Source organism: Pseudochaenichthys georgianus, chromosome 20 (genome assembly GCF_902827115.2).
Source record: "Pseudochaenichthys georgianus chromosome 20, fPseGeo1.2, whole genome shotgun sequence".
Classification (NCBI taxonomy): domain Eukaryota; kingdom Metazoa; phylum Chordata; class Actinopteri; order Perciformes; family Channichthyidae; genus Pseudochaenichthys; species Pseudochaenichthys georgianus.
The window spans coordinates 24,252,281-24,276,713 of NC_047522.1; the positions used below are offsets into that span (position 1 = coordinate 24,252,281).

Below are 24,433 nucleotides of genomic sequence, written 5' to 3' on the forward strand. Positions count from 1 at the left end.
TGCAAAGACCCCGAGGTGAGGAGAACACGCGCGTTTATAAAAAGTCATTTACTGTGAGGTTTTAAACACACACTGAGTTTGCAGAGGTTAAAGGGGGTGAAGGTGTTGCACAACTTTAAACAGAAAAGGAAGTTAAAGCTGGAATGCTTTTTAATTTATTGGACCTGTAGATTCTGTAACACAGGCGTGTCAAACTCAAGGCCCGGGGGCCAAATCTGGCCCGCCACTTCATTTTATGTGGCCCGCAAGAGCTTGCAAAGAATATAATACGTTTATTATACGGTTACATGCTACTTTACAGAAGCAGGTTGCCCACAAACTACATGTCCCACAATGCATCTCGCTTGCGCACTGAAGAGACTTGCAATTATTTGCCCTGGACTTCTGCTTTCAAACGTAGTTAGTTACTACCCTATCCGATAATAATCCAATTCAGAGGCAATAATGTAATGTAATACATTATTTTATATATATATATTTATATATGTAGTAGTTACAACCGGCCCTTTGAGTGCAACCATAATGCTAATGTGGCCCGTGATGAAATTGAGTTTGACACCCCTGCTGTAACACTTTCTTGATCCGTACTTTCTATTCTAATCCGCGTGTGGTGGAAAGAAAATAAGTACATTTGCTCCAGTGTTGTACCTTTTTGACATATTAGTACTTGAGTATTTGAAAGAGGATCTACTGTATTCTGCTTGGTGGGGGTTTCCTCTTCCCTGGAGTGCAGCGGTGTCAAACTCAATTTCATCGCGGGCCACATTCGCATAAAGGTTGCACTCAAAGGGCCGGTTGTAACTATATAAATATATAATATATATATATAAAATAATGTATTATATTACATTATTGCCTCTGAATTAGATTATTATGGGATAGGATAATAACTTAGTAATTAACTACGTCTGAAAGCAGAAGTCCAGGGCAAATAATTGCAAGTCTCTTCAGTGCGCATGTCACAAAACGAGATGCATTGTGGGACATGTAGTTTATGGGCAACGTGCTTCTGTAAAGTGGCATGTAACCGTATAATAAACGTATTATATTCTATGCAAGCTCTTGCGGGGCCACATAAAATGAAGTCGCGGGCCGGATTTGGCCCCCGGGCCTTGAGTTTGAGACCCCTGCCTGGGCGACTGCGGCTGCGAGGGAGTGCGGTCGTCCTTCAACCAGAAGGTTGTGGGTTCGATCCCTGCCCGTGCAGCCAACATGTCGATGTATCCTTGGGCCAGACACTTAACCCTGAGTTGCTCCCGATGGCCAACGGTGGGTGAATGTCAGGTCCTAGAGTACACTGCTCTGTATGAATGGGTGAACGACATAGTAGCGCTTTGAGGTCTTAAAGACTGGATAAAGCGCAGTCCATTTACCTGTAGTGTATTCTATCGGTTTCTGTGCGTGTAAATGGCAAAGGCTACAAATCTCCCTAAATTGTGTCATTCCCAGCAAAATAATTCATGCACTTGTGTGGCAACAGCTTACAGTAAGAGATCCCCCTTTGTTTTGGACATGTGACATCAAAGACGCTGTAAAAACAAACTCCAGTGGGAAAACCAAAATACACGATTTCCCATAACCAGGCTTCCCTTACATTCAAAATGTGACTAGCGTTAAATTGGGGATGTATTCAACTAAAACTGAGCATTGTCTGTGGGCTCAGATTGGATTTGTCTCTTTAACTGTAGTATGGTGGCTACGCTACTGCCTGAATATGCTTCATGATATCAGGTCTTTTAGAAGAGGACACATTTTGATATGTTTCCTGGCAGACAACAAATGAATAGACTCAAACAGCTCGAGACAAAATGGAAACACAATGTAGCTGCGAGGAGGTGCAACTGATGTTCAGATCAATACATCAGATGGGTCTGTCTCCTGGCCTTGGAGGAAGGACGTAGAGAGAGGGGGTGTACGAGGGGGGGTGTATTTTGGCAATAAGGAGGCGCTCTAATGGAGTCTTTCAGTTTGCCGTGGCTGGAAATGAAAGGAGGCTGAAGCCCGGCCAATTATTGTGCCTGAGAAGAGGAGGAGGGGAGTGAAAGAGGAAGAAGAGGAAGAAGAAGTGGCGTGTGGCGCCGGATCGTTGGCCTGTCAGAGAGACAGATAAATAGATAGAGGGGCTTCCAGGACGAGGGGTTTCCATTCAGAAAAGCCCACAGATATTGGCCCCACTCCCAGAAATGTCCCTCCCCAGAGCAAAAGGTTAACTGTCAGTCCCCCGCTAGGTATATATAGAAGTCTGCCCTCCAGAAAGGCGTGTTTTGGGAGAGGAGGGGGAGAGCTAGTGACACACAGGGGGTGGGTTTTATTCGGGGAGGGGGAGAAGACGCAGCCGAAGACATTATAATGGCTCCGGAGACTGACAGAGGCCACGGACAAAAGAGTGTCCTCATCTATTCAATTTGGGCCTGACAGCAGACACAACAAACAGCCCAGAGACCCCCGGTGCAACGGACCCCCAGACGGAAAAAAACAAACCCAAAGCCATTGTGTTCCTGACGCTGCGGAGACGTGTAATTAGGGTAAAACTAAAGGTCTATATCAGGATGTAATCTAGTATTAAAGAGGCCATACTCAGCTTTTCCCTGTGGTGTGTTTATTGGTGCATGTAAAGGCGCCTTTTTGTTAATTTCCGTTACATTATGACGTCCCTATGTAACACTCACGCTCCCATTGGCTAGTGCTCCAACACATTGTACATGATAGGTTAAGGGGCGGGATATCTCTTAGTGTTTGACCAATCACAACAGACTGGGCTCTGGTTTCAGACGGAGGGTGAAAACACACAGGCAGTATGAGAAAAATAGAGCCTTTTGAACATTAAAGCATGACAGAGACATTAAGTCGTACAAATGTCCTCTTTAAAACCCTTATTGAAGAATGACTAAACGCAGATCTCCTTATGAGGTGTTTTTATTTTTCACTTAAATCCATGGTAGCAAAAAATGATACACTGCTGAAATATCAGACACACAAACGCTTAAAACATCCAAAAGGTGCTTCACCACCTCCAAAAATAAAGCTCCAGAATAACACACCTGAATGTGAGCCGATCGAAGTGATCCGCCACAAAATGTTTAAAAAAATATGGTTTCCTTCTATCATGAGAATTTTTTTGACACAATATATTGTTTCCTCTCTCGTGAGAGTCCTTGGTTTTGACTCTGAAGGCTCCGACACTAATCTCTGAGACAGATGGTTGTTTTCCACACTGCATATACTCGTCAGAAATAATAAATAAATGGGCTCATGAATACTCCGATTGCACTTACTCCTCGCTAACTAACATACTGTAGGTCGAGTGTGGCAGTAATACCTGTCTCACAAGGAAGTCCATTTTACATAAGCAATAATGTCGTGTTTGTACAAATGATGAAACTAAAATGGTTATAGTGACAAAAGCACTACGTTCTATAATACACAGGCAATCACAGACTGCAAATCTTAATGTCTTCTTCATCGCCGTATGTTCCCAAAACTAAAATCACCGGAGAGCGGTTTAAACCGGTTTTACCCGTGGCAAAAGTACTTTACTCCCGGTACATTGCCTCCAGAATAATGCTCTGACTGTCCATGACTTAACTAAAAACGGTTTTATATGGAGGAGGATTAGGGCCCGAAAAGTGAGGATTTTGCGGGGAAAAAATTGTTTATTCTTAAAATCTGATATTCTTTTCAGGATTCTGCGAATTTTTTTTCTTAGATTTCCAACTTTTCTTCTCGAAATTCCGACTTTTTTTCTCATAATTCCGACTTTTTTTCTCATAATTCCGACATATTTTCTTAGAATTCCTAAATGTTTTCTTAGAATTCCGACTTTCTTAGATTTCCAACTTTTCTTCTCGAAATTCCGACCTTTTTTCTTAGAATTCCGAATTTTTTTTCTCAGAATTCCGACCTTTTTCTCAGAATTCCGACTTTTTCTTAGAATTCCGACTTTCTTAGATTTCCAACTTTTCTTCTCGAAATTCCGACTTTTTTTCTCAGAATTCTGCCTTTTTTTCTCAGAATTCCAAACAAAATAAAAAAATCTCTTTTGGTCAGATCTCCCCAAAAATGTCACACGTGGCCCTCCTCATCCTCCACCGTTTTACAATAATTGTATGGTGTGAATATACCATTCAAGGGTCAATGCGACTTCTCTGAGGAACTTGAATTGTGAGCTTTTTGACTCGTAGCATATTGAATTTACGCAGGTGAGTCACAGCCTGTAAAGACTAATTGGCACTCCTCTACATGCTTCCTGTCTCTCTATTCTATCCACCATCGTCACTTTAAAGGAATACTTCCATATTTGGTTTGGGGTCATTCAAAAATAAATACTTAATTTGGTTAAACTGGGAACACACATCTCCCTGCGCTTCAACTGAGAAAACATTTCACTGAGAGAGAGTGAGGACATCTGTTTCGCCCACTCGTACAATTCCCTTTTTATGATTATATATATTAAAAATAACAACAAAAATAGTCTTTTGCACCAAGTCCAGGTGCATCAACACCTCCACTCAGGAAGATGCTTCCAGCGGGGAAATAAAACACTTCAAAATCAAAGAAAAGGCAAAACACCGTCCTCCTGTCTCGATGCTGATGGAGGTGTGGCCACAAGGAGGTGCATGGCACTTTGTTATGAGGACGAAGGATGAAGTCTAATCAGAGTCTCTTTCCTCCCGTTCTCCTTCTTCACATAACGTGTCCATCTTTAATTCGCCTGTCCTTCTTCCTCTTCTTCGTGCTGCGTTCAGTCCATGTGGGGCTTCTCCGCGCCGCCCTGAGGGGAGACGGAAGAGTGTCAATAATACCCTTTATTTATATAGCACCTTTCACGCTGCCCACAGAGTATGACAAAGAAAAGCACAATAACAAATTAGGAACATAATTAAAATATGTAAAAACATTAAGCTGGCTCTTTTTCTGCTGTAACAACGTGCATGTGCGCTCTGTGGGACTAGCAAAGGCATCCTGAAAACAATAGAACATGAACAGAGATACATCTACACACGATAAGCCAAATTAAAAAGATAGGTCTGAGAAAGAGGCCTCTCCAGTTCTCTTGTCGTGCGACTTTAGGTACTTTAAAAGTGAAACATTGGAGGATCCAAGTAGAAGATTGCAGCAACACATATTCACCAAATCAAAGTAATGCCGAGTGCTGGAATGAAGTGCTTCAATGTGAGCTGCTTATTGTCAGATGCATGATGCTGAAGTGCTTTGTGGAGCGACGTCATCATAACTCAAGCTGCTGATGTGTTCACGACCTCAGGTGACTCGCTTCCAAGAAATGAATCTGAGTAGTTTCACTTTCCTGTGAAGAGCTGCACCCTCTCTCAACGACCAGTTGCTTTTAAGCAAATAAGGACCTGTTGCTAAAATATATTTTAAATGTCAGCACAGGAATATTTAGCTCTCAGTTCCTCCTTTTTTTGGAAGTGCTTATTCCTTCTTTTTGCAAAAGGGGTTAGAGAGGACTTCTTGCTCAACACGCGCTGCTTTCCGATGGCCCTCTTAAAATATCAAAGAGGTATCATAGGAGCCATATCCTGCCCTTTCAGGCTCTTGTGCTGCTCAAAGGTAGCCCCTCGTTGTCGTTTCACCTACAATTATGAAATGTGGCATGTGTTTGCAACATGGTGAGACGAACAGAAAAGCCTCTTGGAGACATATCGTATAACGAACAGGAAGTCGGCTATTTTGAATTTTCTATGCAATGTTTCGCACCCACTCGTGCCGCATCCGAACAAACCCTCACGCTGCAAAAGAGATCTGTAAGAAAAAAGCCCCCAAAGTCTCGTGTTCTTCCTCATAAAATGCCCCTCTGGAGCAAAGGAGAGAAACCCACGAGTGCCGCCTTGTGCCAACATTCCTCCGGCCCGATCGCAAACAAAAACAACGAGGAGCAACTGACCCTGTGGTCAGCCGAGTCCTGACTGCCAACACTGTGACAAACAAGCAGCTTTAATCTGCTTTCACGCTGCCACTCGAGTCAAACTGAGCGCTGACGGGACGAGGCGAGGCTTCTGGGCACGAGCTTAATGGAGACATCAGGGCTGACTTGATGGGGTACTTATGAGAGAAGTGTTTTTAAAGGGCCTTGACGTGCTGCGGAAGTAGATTTATTTCTTTTTCGTGTGCAAACTTCTGTAAAATGTGATATTTGAAGTGTCTCGCTCTCGGGGGAGGGCCAAGGGGTCTTCAAAGTTGCTCAAATTGAGCCCCTCGTTGTGGTTTCACCTACAATTATGACATTTGGTATATATAAGCAGGCACTCTTGAAGACATATCGTATATCCAACAGGAAGTTTAATTTTCTATGCAATTATTCGTACTTTACTTCTGGGCACAAGCTTAATGGAGACATCAGAGCCGACTTGATGGGGTCATCATGAGAGAAAGGGGGGGGGGCGTCCAATGCACTACTCTCTCAACGTTATCGTGGCGCAGCTTAGTCGATGCACATAAAGCGTGCAGAGGAGTTCTAATGCAAATCTGAAGCGGGTTGACGGCATGTTTTGTGGAGCTGTGGGATTATCCTGTTTGCTGAACATGCATTTCTATAATTAGCAACACTTACAACTATTAAAGTATTGTCTTAAATGTGCTTGTCAACATAAGGCTCGTTACTTGTAACCCAGGATCTGGTATCATTTTGCATTCCTTTAAAATGAAAACTTTAATTGGAATCAATGTAGTTTACAGTTTGCTAAAGTACTGTGAACCTGGAAATGTTAAATACCTTGGGATTGATGTTAGAAATGAACAATATGGATCCCCAGCACGTAGAAGCCGCCGGATGCCAACTTGCATATGTTGTTAATCAGCCTATGTGTACAGTTGTTTGAAAATGGCATCAAATCGATCCTCTAAAACTTCAAAATGGATTAAAAACAACCGGGAGTTGAAACACGGCCACTTTCTGGTTCAATGCGTTATCGTGGTGCAGCGTAGTAGATACTGTAAAGTAGGGTTGCCAGAAACTGACCATGATCAAAATCGATTATTCGGCAGCCCTGGCGAATAATAATCGATTATATGAAAAACATGCAGGTCAAGAGTTTTGTGGACTGGAAAAGTTCCCTTGAAAACCGCAGAACTGGAACTGGTTTGGTCGTTGTTCTAAAGGACTAGTTCACCCAAAGTGACATTCAACTCCATTATCTCCAGAATAATGCTTTGACTTTCTCCATAACTTACCAATCTCCGTCTGAGTTATACGGCGGAGGGTCAGGGCCCCAAAAGTGAAGATTTCGCGAAAAATAATCAGTTTTTTTTCTGAAAATCGGAGATTCTTTTCAGTATTCGGGTGTTTTTTTCCTCAGAATTTAATTAAAATATCATATTTTGCCCTTAGATTCGCTATTAAAGAACTGAGAAGAACATAAGTACTGCACTTGATATCTTTAAGTGGAAATAAACTTTAATGTGTATCTTTGATGCTTTTGAATTAGACTTACCATGGCGAGCTGGCGTCCGATGTTCCCCACGGTAACTCCGCCTGAGAAGAATATGCACGGGAGCCAGGAGCGCACATACAGGAAGTCCGGAGACGTGTATCTAAAAGAGAGGAAAAGTCCAAAGAATGTACAATTAATATCCATGAAGTAGAGATGTTTTGTTCAGCAGCCGCTTCCAACTTATTCTTAAGGAGTTAAAATAACTGCCATTGATAAGAAAGGCACCTCGAAGGACACCTATGAGTGGGGAAACCCATCATGCTAGAAACTATATTCATCATTCAGTTTCTATCTCGTGAAGTCAGCTGCGGTTCGAGCATCTCATCGTGAACAGAAGTCTCTTTTCTCAGCTGTGTGTTTTTGATGAACTCAGGTTTGTTCGTGTGGCTTCAGGAGAAACAGTTTGATGGCTTCCTGCAGGTGGGACACGACACTTCTCAGTCTCACAAGCTGTGTAATCAAAACTAAAACCTACGTGGTTTGTGGAGTGAGTGCAACATGAAACCAGGAGGTAGGGATGACGGAGCACGGCTCGTTAATCCTCTGGCCGTTTTGTTTCCTCAAAAAAGGGAACACTTGTCTGTCGTTTGCTTCGTATGTTTTAATATGTATGTGTCTGTTATGAGAATGTGTATACTTATCTCATTTACTCTGTTCTTTTGTTGTTGTTTTCTTGGGGGTGGGGGATATATTTGATCTGCTTTTTGTCAGTCTGGTTGAAATGTGCACTGTTGCATCTACAGTATGTATTTGACTGCTCAATGACATTCTGTATGTATTCTGTACGTGCATCGGGGCTAAAGTCCCCCACGCGCATCGGGGCTAAAGTCCCCCACGCGCATCGGGGCTAAAGTCCCCCACGCGCATCGGGGCTAAAGTCCCCCACGCGCATCGGGGCTAAAGTCCCCCACGCGCATCGGGGCTAAAGTCCCCCACGCGCATCGGGGCTAAAGTCCCCCACGCGCATCGGGGCTAAAGTCCCCCACGCGCATCGGGGCTAAAGTCCCCCACGCGCATCGGGGCTAAAGTCCCCCACGCGCATCGGGGCTAAAGTCCCCCACGCGCATCGGGGCTAAAGTCCCCCACGCGCATCGGGGGTACAGACGGGGTCCAAAACTAGCAAGCCACATGAATGTCTGGGAAGAAATTAATTTGATATATATTGAAGTAACATGTCATGCTACAGAAATATGGCCTGGATCCGTTGAATGTTCTGAATATTGAGTTGCAGATGAACATTTTCAAAAAGGGGGGTTCGTTTAGCACGAAACACTTGAAAGAACTAAATAAGTTAAAAAAGAAAGAAGAAAGAAAGTGAGGTCAAAGAAAACTATTTTGACTAAAAAGTGAGCGATGATTGAGTCAGACATGCGTGTATCTCGCACTGCACTTCAATGTAATCCATGTACCTTTCTTATTCATGTTTTATTATCTTTGCTTTTAAATCAGTGTTTTTAAGTGCCATTTTATAATATGTTGACGTTCCCTCTCCGTGCACCGAACTCACTGGTAGACTCCGTTGTAGACGAGCAGCTGCGTGAACACGGTAGCGAGGACGGCGGTGGTGATGCCCAAGCCGAAGCCGCTCCTGGACCGATCGAACGTCCACCAGAGACCCAGAGATAGAGCCGCCAGCGTGAGGGAGAGCTGCACGTTGTTGTCGAAGTCGAGCTTCTGTGGGACGGGAAGTTAAGGACAAAAACAAACAGTGTAACGCAAACACAGGATTAGATCGGACTCAAATATTTGTAGAGGCTAAGTTAGGGATCCTGCCAGTTTCCTTTATAAGGACCGGAGCACTGACGGAAAGACCTAGTGATATCGGAAAGTTATTATTACACTTGCTAAAAGTAAATAGTGTTTTTAAAGGCCTTGATGTGCTGCAAAAGTAGATTCTTTCTTTCTTTGTGTGCACATTTGTGAAAAATTTGATATTTTAAGTGACACGTTCTCGGGTGAGGGCCAAAGGCTCTTCAAAGCTGCTCAAAGGTAGCCCCTCGTTGTGGTTTCACCGACAATTATGAAATCTGGCTTGTGTATGTAGCATGGTGAGACGAACAGAAAAGCCTCTGGAGACATATCGTATAACGAACAGGAAGTCGGCTATTTTGAACTTTCTATGCAATTTTTCGCACCTACTCGTGCCGCATTTGAACAAACTATTTCTACAGATTACATCCGATAGACTTAACATTGAGTCAGTACCATCTTAAGACCTTGAGGATCAAAATGTGTGATGTGCAAGGGCTCATCCAAAGGGGTTTGCAGCTTTAATAAACCTAAATACTTCAGGTAAATCGTGACATCCTGCTCTGAAACTGTAGATCGAACAGTGCATATCCTCACATAACACACATCCGTCACAAAGAGTCCACAGGCTCTGAAAGGATACAACACTGGCGTGGTTGATGCCCACGAACACGGCGATGCACCTCATGACGCTGGCCCACTCCCTCTTGAACTTGTGCGGCTCTCCCAGGTGTTTGTCGAGGCACGGATACAGCAGACCAACCACAGCTGCGCAGAGGAGGAAACGGACCAGAGTCAAACACGATAAGCAGACAATCGGGAAAGTCCTGTCACAGAGCGGTGGGATTATTCCGTTTGCTGAACATGCACTTCCAAAATTAGCAATCGACTATAGATAGATATTATGTTAACCATCAACATAAGGCTCGTTACTTGTAAGCTAAGATCTGGTATCGTTTTGCATTCCTTTCAAATGAAAACTTTAATTGAAATAAATGTAGTTTACTTGAGTATATTTGGGAGCACTGTGAACCTGGAAATGTTAAATACCCTAAATATTTATGTTGGAAAGGAACAGTACGGGTCCCCAGAACGTAAAATCTTCCGGATGCCAACTTGCCATGTTGTGTTCTTCAGCATTAATTAGCCTATGTGTACAGGTGTTCGACAAATCGATCCAGCGTCCTCTTACACTATCAAAATCAACCACACTGGGAGATGAAGTATGGCCACTTTCTGATTAAATGTGCCATCATGGATACAGCGTCCTCTAAAAAAAACAAAATAACTTAAATATTGTACAAATCTGCTATTCTTTCATTTGAACTTTTGTACACAAAGGCTAATACTGCTAGTTAATGCTTATTGCCCAACAGATTCAAGTTTTCTAATTGCTGGGGACGCATACTTTACATTTCAAGTATAACACCTTTCCTGGTTCACATCTATGAGCTACTGAAAGTTTACACAATGAAGACGAGTCCCTACATGACATGAGATATTTATTTGGCACTCAGTAATGTCAACAATCTGTAAAAGCCACATATCTCTTTTATGTGTTTCTGCCCTGCAGCACATGGAGGAGGAGGAGGAGGAGGATATTTTTTTACTTCTTTCTCCCCCCCACTTCCTGGTCCCTATCCTTAAAAGGTACCGCCCCTTTTCAGCTCACCCGTTATGACACTAGCCAATCAGCGCGCAGGTCGTTTAGCATCCGGCAGCTGCGGCCAATCAGAGTGCGAGAAAGTCAACCCACTGGCAGAAAATGACCACGAAGACTAGTATAGCATTAGACAGGAAGGCTTGTATAATTGCCAACAATAACAAAGCCGAATGATGATTCATGACCACATGATCATACAGTAAAGTGATATAAAAAGGGAACATAAAAAGAGAGCAGTTTAATATGTACAATTGTGTAAAATGGCACTATTTTACGTTACGTAAGTTTGGTGAGGCATGTGCGTAAACGTTACATTTCCAGACTTTTAGCACCCATAAATTCATGTTACTAGTATTATTTTCGGCATTTACAAAGAAAAGGCTACTTCCCCTCTTTGTCTGAAACTTAGCAGCCAACTCAAACTGCTCTGCACAGATATTTTAAACAAACTAGCTTCCATTTTTCTCCCACAAACTGTGTTTAACTCACCGGCCCCTGTGCCGCAGCACGGAGGGATCCACCAGGCAGACGAAAACAAAGTTGTCATCACCTCCTCGGGAAACAAGGTGACATTTCTCTGAATCTGCAGCAAGTTGAGCACCAGGGCCAGGAAAGCCCCCACGGTGAAGAGCACGAGACCCCTGCGAATCAAATTGGCCGTGCGCACGTCGTGCAGAGACCCGTACGCGTTGCTGAGCACAGAGGTGATTATGGACATCATTTCTTCAGCTTTGGATGCTAACCAGTGAGCTCCGGATGAGTGTTTAGTCTCAACACTTGGTGCACAGGAGCAGCTCCAACAGTGGTCCTCTAATCTGGGCATTTGGCACTTTAAAGCTGCAGGAGAAGGAGAAGTGGATATATTTAGATCACAAGTGGAGAGAGAGGTTGCAGAATGGAAACGGTGTTCTGTTACAATAAGTTGAAAAAGCTGGTGTTTACCTTGATCTGGAGACGTCGTCTTCTTCTGTGCGTAAAGACTCAAATCTCGTTCACATCATCGTCAGAGGAGAACACAAACAGCTCTGCTCCATTCCACAGCACACAGCTCATAGCAGGCACGGGAGCTTCCTCTGCACAAAACAATCACAGCTGTGTCGGGTGAGAATCGGCAGCCAATCAGAGCGCGGCGGGTGATATGACGTAGCGCCACTCCACCGCCCCCTCGTGCAGGACAGACGCACAAACTCCAGTCTGCAGAGCAAGTGAAAGTGGAAACAGAGAAGTATTTAAATGTCAGCCAAAACACACTGAATCAGAATCAGGTTTATGATCAAGAAGGGTATTCATGCGAGTATTTGGCGCATGGTGTATAAATAAACACAAATAAAGAAGATGCATTATGAGAAAAACGACCCAAAAATTCAACTATTATAAAATACTATTAAAAAACCATTAAAATATACAGAAATATTTACATGAAATATAGAGAAATGCTAGGAATAATATCATGAAATAGAATCTGTGCAGTATTGGTATTAAAATGATAAAGCTGTGCTGGTATTAGGAGGTATCTTTGTCTACACATATGCAACATATTCAGAGGGTTGTGCAGGACTGACATGAAACACAAACTATGAACAGCTGCAATAAAAAGCAGTGATGTTGTTGTTTACAAAACGAGATGTTATACGAGCTAAAAAAAGTTGCCCAATAAGTCACGATAAAGTCAGTGCTGAGATAATATAAGCTAAGATAAGATATTCTGTTATTGATCCTATGGGAAATTCCTTCGTCCCAGCAGCATGTAGACAAGCATTGCACATGAATTAAACATTACATTAAATACAAAATAACAGCAAATATATATGTATACACAGTAATACATTAACAAAACAGAACAGTATGTACATCTCAACAGTGTAAGATGTATCTCTGTTGAATATACAATATTAATACACAGATTTTAAGTCAGTGTACTTTGATATTACTTGCTAATATATGAGTTAATAAGTACAGTTTGGAAAATACCCCCTTTTAGATGTTTTTATAACGGTTTGTTTACCACTTCCTGTCTGATACATGCTCAAACTCTCCCAGATATTTCCCCTCTCCTGGGAACAGGGGTTCGTTGTGCCACATTTTGTGTTGTCTGTTGTTGATGAAAAGTGGTTGAACTCGGGGTCATGTTAGAAGAGGTGTGGCTGAAAAAGGAGGAGTGTGCATGAGGCCAAACGGCACGAGAGATAACGTGAGGGGGAACGGTTCAGTGCCCGAATGACACCATTCTTCAAGGGCCGACAACAACAAGGAGCATGTTGTGCAAGAGGCCGTGTGACCTAGCCGGGTGGGCCGAGTGATAACAAACCTCCATGGCATACGTGAGGCAGAAAGCATACGTCCATAGGTGCAGGGTTTGTTTCCCACTGAGCCTGACATGCACACACTTTCTTTTGCAGGACACATCTGAGACAAATGGAAAAATACAGTTATTTCAATTTAATTATCAAAGAAGTATAGACTAGCTGCTGGCACTGTGTTCAAATTAAAACCATGGATGAATCATCTTTTTTTTCATGCAAATAAGCTTGAAAATTAAGCGACGCCTCAAAACAAAAACAGAAAGCATATCAATCAGATAGCATTTACTTTCAATTAAGCTAAATTGGTGTAATTATGCCGCCAATGTTTAGGGTATTACATTCATTGTTTTGCTGTTTTTTAAATGACGTGCGTGTTCAAACGAGGGGACTATGTTTCTAGTTGTCACCCAGTTTTCAGCTTTAATAGAAACAGCTGAATTCACCCTGCTTGTATGGCTGCTTCGACATGTGGAGGAAAACCATGCCCAATTACTGGGAATATTGTCAGAGAAAACAACCCGTAACCATGTAAATAAGACACAGAAACAGTTCAGGCAGCAGCAGTGCTTTGGTCTAGGCTGAAATACCTCAGCAAATATTCCATGCATTGCTGTGAAATGTTGCACAGACATTCATGGGTATCCTAAACACTGCCTTCCTCTCCAGTCTGCAGGAGATAACACAGCAGGCCAGTCCATAGCTGAGTGCAGGAGAGAGAAGACTCTTCTTTACTAAACAAATGGTGGCTTAAGTGAAGTGGCTTCTTTAAACCACCCCTCAAGTTTTAGGGGAATAGTACAATCCAATTAGCCAGGTACATTTACAGGTATTGTTCATCAGCTCAGATGTTTCTCTGTACTGTACTAAACACTTTCTATTTGGTGCTAAAAGCAACGGATAGCATGTTAACAGGCCTTACTGAGACCTGCTTAGCATAATAATAATGCATGTATTTATATGGCGCTTTTCCTGGTGCTCAGAGCGCTTTACAAGCAAGTAAAGAAAAATAACAACAAAGTAAAAAGTGCTAAGCTAGGTGGAATAGGAGTTGAAGGCAAGAGTGAAAAGGTGAGTTTTTAGGGCTTTTTTAAATGAAATGATTCTGTTTTTTGTGAGCATGTGGGCAAGCTGATGTTAGCATTTAGCTGAAAGTACTGCTGTGTCTAAAGTCAATAAAGCTCCTAGCCTGAATTTACACTTTAATTTCAAACATCGCTTAGCATGTTAGCATTGTCTTTCTGAGCATGTTAGCATTTAGCTGAAAGTACTGCTGTGTCTAAAGTCAATAAAGCCCCTAGCCTGAATGTACACTTTAAATTCAAACATCGCTTAGCATGTTAGCGTTGTCTTTCTGAGCATGTTAGCATTTAGCTGAAAGTACTGCTGTGTCTAAAGTCAATAAAGCCCCTAGCCTGAATGTACACTTTAAATTCAAACATCGCTTAGCATGTTAGCATTGTCTTTCTGAGCATGTTAGCATTTAGCTGAAAGTACTGCTGTGTCTAAAGTCAATAAAGCCCCTAGCCTGAATGTACACTTTAAATTCAAACATCGCTTAGCATGTTAGCATTGTCTTTCTGAGCATGTTAGCATTTAGCTGAAAGTACTGCTGTGTCTAAAGTCAATAAAGCCCCTAGCCTGAATGTACACTTTAAATTCAAACATCGCTTAGCATGTTAGCATTGTCTTTCTGAGCATGTTAGCATTTAGCTGAAAGTACTGCTGTGTCTAAAGTCAATAAAGCCCCTAGCCTGAATGTACACTTTAAATTCAAACATCGCTTAGCATGTTAGCATTGTCTTTCTGAGCATGTTAGCATTTAGCTGAAAGTACTGCTGTGTCTAAAGTCAATAAAGCCCCTAGCCTGAATGTACACTTTAAATTCAAACATCGCTTAGCATGTTAGCATTGTCTTTCTGAGCATGTTAGCATTTAGCTGAAAGTACTGCTGTGTCTGAAGTCAATAAAGCTCCTAGCCTGAAATAACACTTTGAATTCTAACATCATAGCTGCTTAGCATGCTAGCATTGTCTTTTTGAGCCTGTTAGCCCACTGAAATTAACATTTAGCTGAAAGTACTGCTGTGTCTGAAGTGTCCCAAGCTACTAGCATGCATTCAGACTTGTACTTACAAAAGCTGATGCAGGGTAGCAGAGGCTACTTTTTTCCAGAGACTTATTTAAAGTTATTAACCATGTCATCACACAATTTAAAAGATAGCCGAGCTGTTTTAGTCCCACATGAGCAGTTTCTGAATGAGTTTCTGAATGTTTCACATGGATATACGGTTAATCTTTGGCATTACAGTTTGCAGACGGCGCCTTCAGACAGGCCGAGTTTAAATTGGTTTCACTTGAATTGAATGAGAAAGTGCCATTTCTAAAATGGCAGTAATAGCAGAATGGTTAAATATAAATGTCACAGCTGCACTCCACTGGAGCGGTTTCACTATTTTGTACCAAACAAGTCAAGCATGAAAGAATATCGACGGGTTGAAAAGTTTGCATTTGTCTCCCTGTCTCCTTTCTGAGTGCAACAAATACAGCATGTCTTATTGGATGAGAGGACATTCTGCTTTTGAATAGGTTTTCTTCTTCTCTCATTTCATAGCTCTTTATCAAAGACACTTTAATATACATGCTCAGTCGTGCCCTCTGTGGTCCTAAACCAACATACAGAGACATTCACTTTGCTGCAGTGCATGGATAACGACATCAGTCATATTCACTCTATCCTAATTGTACTGGCCCATGTGGTTAACTCAGATAAATCGACACAGCTTCACAGTTTCACAAAGGGGAAAAGGAGGTCAAAATGAAAAGTGTGCTGCCACCAAGGCCCCAGAAATCCAGCAAAGGGGACACATGAGTGAGTTAATGGTGTATGTGAAGTATATTCCCCAAATTAATACGTTTATTTAAATCAGTGAGTGTGTTGTCTTAATCTAAGAAAAGGTGCATTGTTGGATATGTTGTGTAAAGTAACATTTATGTACATGTTTGAGGTACATGTACTTGACTTGAGTATTCTTATTTAATTCTACTTGATACTTCTACTTTGCTACATTTTTGCAGCCAATATTGTACTTTGTACTCCACGAGGTTCATTTGAAAACATTAGGGACTTTTGCACTCTGCAAATATGGGATTTTATCATTTGTACCTTTCACATGAATACTACAGGATAGGGATAACAACAAGACACAGAATAGGGCCTCTTTAATGTTATTACATCCGGCAATATTAAAATGATAGATGCATAAATGCATCACTGATTGTAATCCAGTGATAAAATACATATTATTCCGAAAAAGGCCACTTTGGATATTAAGATTTGGTACATTTTGTATGTTTATTTGTAACAGAGTATTTCCACTTACTACTTACTACTTACTTTCACTGGTGTTACCTGAGACAGCTTCCACACAACACAAATGTATTGTTAATTAAGGGCGGTGGTGGCGGCGAAGTCCATAGGACCTTGGCTTGGCAACTGGAAGGTCACCAGTTCAAGTCCCGGAAAGACCGAGTGCTGCCGAGGTGTCCCTGAGCAAGGCACCGGAAATATTGTGGGATCTCGCAGGAATAAAGATCCCTAACATAGCTAGCTTAGTTTAGCTAGATGTGCATTAATGTGCAAACGGAAACTACAAATCGTAAGCTGATAGGAGGCAGTAATAACCATGAAAGTGACTCTGCATAGGAAATAGCAGCCGAGCTGGCGCGGGTGTCGAGGAGGTCTCAGCCCGTGCCACGACACTTCAAATGAATAGCAGATCAAGCGTCTCATAGATTATGCTGTTAGACTGGGAGGGGTTGAGTTATAGCTAAAGGAGAAGCATGCTGGGTAAATTGATCCATCAAACTCGAGCTTGACAATTCCTCTCCTCGATCCTGTGTGAAATTACGAAGGGAAACATCCTAATCCGTCCCCTCGGAGAGTTGATCAAGACGAAAACGGTTTCATCCTGTTTGTTCCCATTTAGTTCAGGTGTCAGAAATGCACTGCGCATTTAGACAACCTCTAACCATTTAATAAAGAGGGGGTTTTAATGTAAATGCACCTCAGGTAATTGTGTCATCATGCATCCCTTTTTTTATATCTATTCTCTCAGCATTCTCGAACCCTTTCTTCAATACTTCTGCTTCAATGCATTCTGGGTACTCTGGATACACACAACCTTTTTCCAGTACCTCTGTCTCTGTGCCATGAGAAGATGAAAGGGGAGTGTGGGTATGGAGGGCATCAAGCAGCTTAACAAAGGCCCTGACTCTACAGCCTGAGGGTGTGGCACCAGGATGCAATCTTCCAGCTCTTTGTTCTCCAGCGTTAAGCTCCACAGCAGCTCACCTTTTTTTTTACAACCAGATCCTAAACTTACTCCTGCACAGCATGCCTATTTTATGTATGTATTACACCAAAACAGGAGAAAAAAAACGTGTTAGGGTTTGGCATTTTGAATCTGAACTACAAGACAAACAACTCCGCTTTTCAGAGAACAAAAACGCCTCTACCCTACAGGCTTCTGCATTCAATTTGCTTTTATAAAAACTGAAAATACGTGTATCTATTTTTCTTGGAGGGGCTGTGTGTAAATATAGGGGAGCTAGCCGTTAGCTTAGCACAGCGTAAAGATTCACATTGAAACAGTAGAGTGGTGCAGGAATTAGTCCTCAAATCTTACTGTACCCCTGTCTGGAGGTCAATGGTTTTCTGAATGTGTTTTTGGTTGTTAGCCTGAAATAAGGTCAGTAAATACCCCACTGATGAATTTAAAAACGGTGGCTGCTAACAAGTGTCTAAATAAGACGATTAAACGTCATCACGCCCAACATTAGCCTCCTTTAGCTTAGCGGAGGTGACGTGAAGTCATGTGACCGTGCTGTAGTTCCTTTATAGCTCAACATTAGCCTCCTTTAGCTTAGCGGTGGTGAAGTGAAGTCATGTGACCGTGCTGTAGTTCCTCTATAGCCCAACATTAGCCACCTTTAGCTTAGCGGTGGTGACGTGAAGTCATGTGACCGTGCTGTAGTTCCTTTATAGCCCAACATTAGCCACCTTTAGCTTAGCGGTGGTGACGTGAAGTCATGTGACCGTGCTGTAGTTCCTTTATAGCCCAACATTAGCCGCCTTTAGCTTAGCGGTGGTGACGTGAAGTCATGTGACCGTGCTGTAGTTCCTTTAGAGCCCAACATTAGCCGCCTTTAGCTTAGCGGTGGTGACGTGAAGTCATGTGACCGTGCTGTAGTTCCTTTATAGCCCAACATTAGCCTCCTTTAGCTTAGCGGTGGTGACGTGAAGTCATGTGACCGTGCTGTAGTTCCTTTATAGCCCAACATTAGCCGCCTTTAGCTTAGCGGTGGTGACGTGAAGTCATGTGACCTTTTAAACAAAATCTACTCCTTCAGGTTGACACAGTGTGCTGTGTGTGTCTGTTATGATGAACTCTTATAATCTGTAATCCATCTGGTGCCAGGCTTTTTGCTGCTGTTGACCTTTTTAATCGCTTCTTGACTTTAGAGGAAAACATTTTGTTATCTTTCTTTCAAAATGGATAAGAACTGTATGTAAGCAGGGCTGTACTTGTTATTACTTTATGGTGTTCGTGCAACATTTGAGACAACACCAAAGAGTCTTTAAAAGCCCCACAGACTTCATTGCAGGGTTATTGCAGTTCATTATACAGCAATATGGGCCATCCTGCCCCCCCCCCGCCCTGGCTGTATATCTGGCATATTTACACAAAAGCTCTATTCAAGTCTGCTACACTAGTAGTGCCCTTGAACAGCACATTTCCAACAGCCAATCAGCGTCCTTAAATGGTCCCTGTGTGTCTGCTCAGGTGTCATTCTCGACCAATCACACCCCACTGCTCCTCATGTGTGAGAGAGCAACTGACAATGCTCCTAAAATACACCTTGCATGCTTTTCTCTCCAGCATCGCACAGGGTTCATTCATTTGTTTAATGAGAGGACATTTATTGATGATGTAATCCTAAAACTGTGTTGCAGAGACAATGACAAACAGCACAGCGCACTGACAGTCACCTCCCATTGTGATACACTGGATGTATTGGTTATAAAACTCACCTGTTGGAAATCAGCAACAACAACAACAACAACAACTCTGCAGAAAGCGTCACCTTTTCATCACCTTTGAATCGTGGGACATTCACTTTACTGTCTAAAATGAATGCAATAAAATAACTGATATGCATTATTCTTATATAAGGAACTTCTACATCTTCTCTGCTTTATTTCCAATTCTAAAGTTTGTTTCTAAATCAAATATTTAATATTATTTGTGCAATTTATAACAATTGTTCTCCTTTTTTACCAATTATTATTCATCAACTTAGTTAGTTTCGCTCAGTATTTAAATAAATGTGTTTATGTAAAGTATAAATAAACAAAAATGAAGAAAATGTAATAATTGGCTTGTTAAGATAAGATAAGTTAAGATAAGATAAGATAAGATAAGATGGCACTTTATTGATCCCAATTTGGGAAGTTGTTAAGTGGCCCAAATCAGTGTAATTTAAACACCCTTAAACATATTGGATCCACCAGCAGTGACTTCTTCTGCAAGTACTTCAGTTTGATGTGTGAGAGCAGTTTTGGGTTTTAAATCCCTGATGTTACTACAACCTCATACAGATCTAAACTTTAAAGATCTTTAAGCGTTTTTAGCACCGGGAAAAGCGCTATATAAATAACATGTATTATTATTTTTAAAGGTCCCATGTCACGGTCTGCAGAGTCACAAACCCTCAAAGTGCACCCTGTAGCGAGTAAACCTCTAACACAGAGAAGACCTGTCTGTGCTGCCCCAGAACGCCTCGTTGGACATTTCTCTTTTTCCATTGTTTGCTTCCTGGGTTCAGTGACGTATTTCGGGTATAGTGACGTTGCGTCCGCGGAGCCGTTACGTTTGGACCAATCCGCGTACTTCCTCACACCAGAGGTCGCGTTAACCGAATATATTCCGCCTATGATGGAATTCTTTTGACAATGACGGGAAAAATCTGAAAGCAGACGGATTAGAAGAAACTCAGAACAGCGCCAAAGTTTCCCCGCAGCAGGGCTCCGGTGTTACGCCCTTATGTCGTTTCCAGACCTAACTATGCCGTACAAATCATTGATATGTCAATGTGTACAGACCAGTTGTGTACAGACCGACGGGTAATAATGGATTTTGACGGAAATTTTACGATCCTGTCCGTCAAAGTGACGGGCAGCGAAAAAGTCTAGCGCAACCTCTGCCTCACACACACACACACACACACACACACACACACACACACACACACACACACACACACACACACACACACACACACACACACACACACACACACACACACACACACACACACACACATAGTGCTGCGTACCGGTACGCCGAACCGGTTACTGGACTTGTAAAAAGTTTCGGTTCAAGTCCGGTTAAAACCGGAACGTCAGGAACCGGTACTTGGACTCGCAAAAAAACTAGCACTTACGTATATTCTGGTGTCTGTGGTTATTTAAACATTCCCTGATAAACGTTATTCAGCGTCAATAAATGAGTGCTAATCCCAGTGTGCTCAGTGTACAACATCACATGTCATTTCACCTTCGATTTACGGTTTGAAAACGTAGAATTTCGCCACATGCTAATGCTAACCGGAAGTGAAGAATTTTCAGAATAAAAGTTTTAAGTTAATAGTGTGAACTTTCGGTTTTTTCAGAATAAAAGTGATTTAAATTAGTGTTTTTAATTCAAAATTACGCCATATCAACATTGATTTTAATTTCTAACAGTATGTATTGTAGAGTTGTAGAAAATACATGGTGCACAGACAGTACAGTACACTCTGACTGTACAGTCACCAGAGTGTAGCCTATACTGTATATTAGGCGTGTAACAGTGTGATGCGTATAGTCTACTCTACACTCTACCTTTCAGCAACGCTTTAGGGATTTAGGCTCAGTCAGCTCAGGGACTGTTTGGTTACTTTAGTTTGGTAAATGAAATAAATGTTTGAACTTTGTAGTAGTTCACTGTAGTTGCTGTCATAAGTCATTTGTAGACTAAGTGGCACATTTGTACTTTGTAGAGAAATGTAGACACAAGTTGCAAGGGAGCACAATAAACCTGATGAGTTTGAATTTGAGTTGATTATGAGTTAATTTTCAATTGATAATTAGCTCACAATAAGTTCACTTTAGTTACTCACACAACTTGACACAAGCCATGGGTTCAGGTCCGGACCTGAACCTCTGGACTTGAGTCCGGACCTGAACCTGAATGTGAGTCCAGGTACGCAGCACTACACACACACACACACACACACACACACACACACACACACACACACACACTCGGCGGGACGTTGCGAGGCTCGCTGCTGCGAGGAGCGGGACACTGAGCTGGCTCACTGGTGTCGGGTCGGCGAGACAGCGAGACACCGCGGAACTCAGCCTGGGCACACACACACAGCCCGTCTACACTACAGCGTCGACAGCGTCGAAAGCTCCAAGCTGCCCATTCACTTTCAATGGGGTGACGTCACGTAGCCGCGCTTTTTCGCCGAACTGAATTGTGGGTAGCAGAGCGAGGCGTCTCAGGCGTCTCCGGCGACAGAAGTTGAACAATGTTCAACTTCTGACGCCGGAGTAGCCAGCGCCAGGCCAATCAAATCCCGTTTCCCAAAATCTGACAGCTGAAGCCGTAGCCAATCAAACCGCATCTAAGCTGGGAGAGATATCCCGCCGTTCATTTCTATATTTCAAAAAAAGTCGGAGGAGAAACTAACTATCGCCGTAGCAAATCACCCGGTTTTGTATGACCAGACCCTCTTCACCTACCGGGATACAAACCGGAGGAACCAGCATGGAGGGAGGTGGCAGAGACAGGGGGGGAAACTGGTAGGTTTTTGCCTGTTTGGGGAGTTTATATATATATATATTGCTCCCATACAATCCCCGGGGATTTTTGCTTTGTATGTCGGGGGCGGGAGATTCATGTGATTGGTTGTTGGTCGTGTTGCTTGAATAAAATCCCCAAGCTCCAGACACGCCCAGCTCCAAGCTATTTTTGAAGCTGTAGTGTGGACGCTCCGGAGCATCCACACAAAAAACCCGGGGATTTTATGGGAGCAATATATATATAAACTCCCCAAACAGACGAAAACCTACCAGTTTCCCCACTGTCTCTGCCTCCTCCCTCCATGCTGGTTCCTCCGGTTTGTATCCCGGTAGGTGAAGAGGGTCTGCTCATACAAAACCGGGTGATGCGCTACGGCGATAATTAGTTTCTCCTCCAACTTTTTTTGAAATATAGAAATGAACGGCGGGATATCTCTCCCAGCTTAGACGCGGTTTGATTGGCTACGGCTTCAGCTGTCAGATTTTCAGAAACGGGATTTGATTGGCTGGCGCTGGCTACTCCGGCGTCTCCGGCGTCAGAAGTTGAACAATGTTCAACTTCTGACGGCGGAGACGGACCGCTTACGAAAATGAACTATAGTATTACTATAGTTTACTATAAGAGTTGTATAGTATCCTATAGTAAGTTTGTAGAGTTCTATAGTATTTTTCACCAGCTATCGTATTACTATAGTCTTTTCTGTAGTGCCATTTTACTAGCTATAGTAGCCCTATAATATTTCAATAGTAATACTATGTATCTAGATCTTTGTAGTATTCCTATATTATTTTAAATATTATAACTATAGTATAATATATAGTGTTTCTGTAGTTGTTTTTTGAACACACTATAGACCACTCCTATAGTAATGATATTGTCATAATGAATGCATATTATTACCATAGTGTTTGTAAAAGTATTACACTCCTAGAATTAATGTCATTTTTTTTTAACACACTGCTGTGTCAAAGGCAATTCAACACATTCAGTGTCATTTCTGAACTATTTTACACAGTGTAGTAGAACAAATTAAAATGCACATAGTCAACACATTAGTTTTGACCAGAGCTATTTAATAGAAGAGTTACGACATCTCCGTTCACTCCAATGGACCACTTTTTTACAGCAATGGCGGATCGTGTAGCCTCTCAATCGTTTCCCCGGAAGTTAGCGCCAAGGCTGGCAGAGCTGTGGAGTTGCTGCATAATAGACCGTTCGTGACGGACTTTTAAAGGTAAGAAGAAGTTTAAAGATTTATATTGCGGATATTATCAGTACATCTGATTCAAATGAACATGTGTATTAAAGGATGTCAGTGGATTATCCCTAAATTAGTAGATTTAGGGAACGTTTACAGATAACAGATTAAGCTAGCATACCGAAGCAAGTTAGCAACACACGTTGAACAGCCTTTTAATTGTAAGTTCCGTTCTCTTAATGTCATTTCGTCCAACATGTTGAATTAGAGAAGAGGGGCTTCTAAACGGGATTGTATGCGGGGGTGGAGGGAGTTAAATATTAGATAAATATAACTTTGGTACGTGTAAGAGTGAGTGTTTTTAGCAGAGCCATATTGTGTCCTTGTGATTATGTTGATTATTACCTGTCTGTATAATGTTGCAGCCCAGCTGATTCTGGATTGATGGCAAAGGGAGAGGGACTTAAGTGAGAGTGAAAATACAAGGTACGTTTAATACTACTGTTTTATATAAGTAAACACCTTATCTCCCCAAGGCATTTCCCATCCAATAGGTGTGCTGTGTGTGTATAACCCTTTCTCCTGTCTGTTACTCCCTCTTTCAGCACAAGAACCAGAGGGGGGTTCAATGGAGCCTGAATACCTGCACTGAGACCCTCACCCTGCACCATGAGTCTCAACTCTCAGTGTTTTTCAAGCCTTTCCCTGTTTTTTTGTATTAAACAAAACATTAAGTTTTCCCAATGGTGTGGTTTTCGTTTTGTGAAAAAGTGAAAATGCAGTGTTTGTATATAATTACATCACATATTTTGTTGCTGTTGGTCGTGAAATTGCTCCTGCTGACTTGAGCCAGACATTTTTTCCTCTGCTCTGTGTCAGTGGGGAAGCCGTACATTCGTACTCCTTTCTCTGAGCGATTTGAGCATCCCCATGCAGCACAGCAAACCATGGTGGCTACTAGGAGGCAGCACAGCAAACCAGGACAACACGGAGGAAAAGGCACCGACAAACTGCATGATATGGTATTCAATGTTTATTGAATTCCATGTATTTGCTAATGGATGTTCCTAAAACAACACATTTAACATCATCATCATCATCATATGCTGCTAGTCCTGCTGCTGCTGCTAGTCCTTTGATAGTCACCTGTCGGTCTCC

At 42.2% G+C, this 24,433-nt stretch overlaps 1 protein-coding gene and 1 long non-coding RNA gene across 2 annotated transcripts; one reads left to right on the plus strand and one right to left on the minus strand.

The window, feature by feature from the left end:
- LOC139435903 (uncharacterized) lies at positions 1-23,998 on the plus strand. Its single transcript, XR_011645115.1, has 4 exons — positions 1-15; positions 23,204-23,311; positions 23,701-23,761; positions 23,881-23,998. It is a non-coding gene; the product is annotated as an uncharacterized lncRNA (long non-coding RNA).
- On the minus strand, positions 2,901-11,959 carry insig1 (insulin induced gene 1). The gene is made up of 6 exons (XM_034108617.1): positions 11,806-11,959; positions 11,353-11,700; positions 9,844-9,968; positions 8,959-9,125; positions 7,452-7,551; positions 2,901-4,771 (listed from the first exon to the last, which is right to left on the minus strand). The coding sequence occupies exons 2-6, from the start codon at positions 11,684-11,686 to the stop codon at positions 4,742-4,744; spliced, it is 756 nt and encodes a 251-aa protein (XP_033964508.1). The 5' UTR covers positions 11,687-11,700; positions 11,806-11,959; the 3' UTR covers positions 2,901-4,741.
- Positions 23,999-24,433: the final 435 nt, after the last annotated feature.

Coding starts and splice junctions, on each gene's coding strand:
- insig1 (XM_034108617.1), bottom strand. CDS start 11,686: ATGCCCAGATTAGAGGACCACTGTTGGAGCTGCTCCTGTGCACCAAGT. Junction 7,552..8,958: donor GTCTACAACGGAGTCTACCA/GTGAGTTCGGTG, acceptor CCTCTCTTTTAG/ATACACGTCTCCGGACTTCC. Junction 4,772..7,451: donor TCGGACGCCAGCTCGCCATG/GTAAGTCTAATT, acceptor GTCTCCCCTCAG/GGCGGCGCGGAGAAGCCCCA.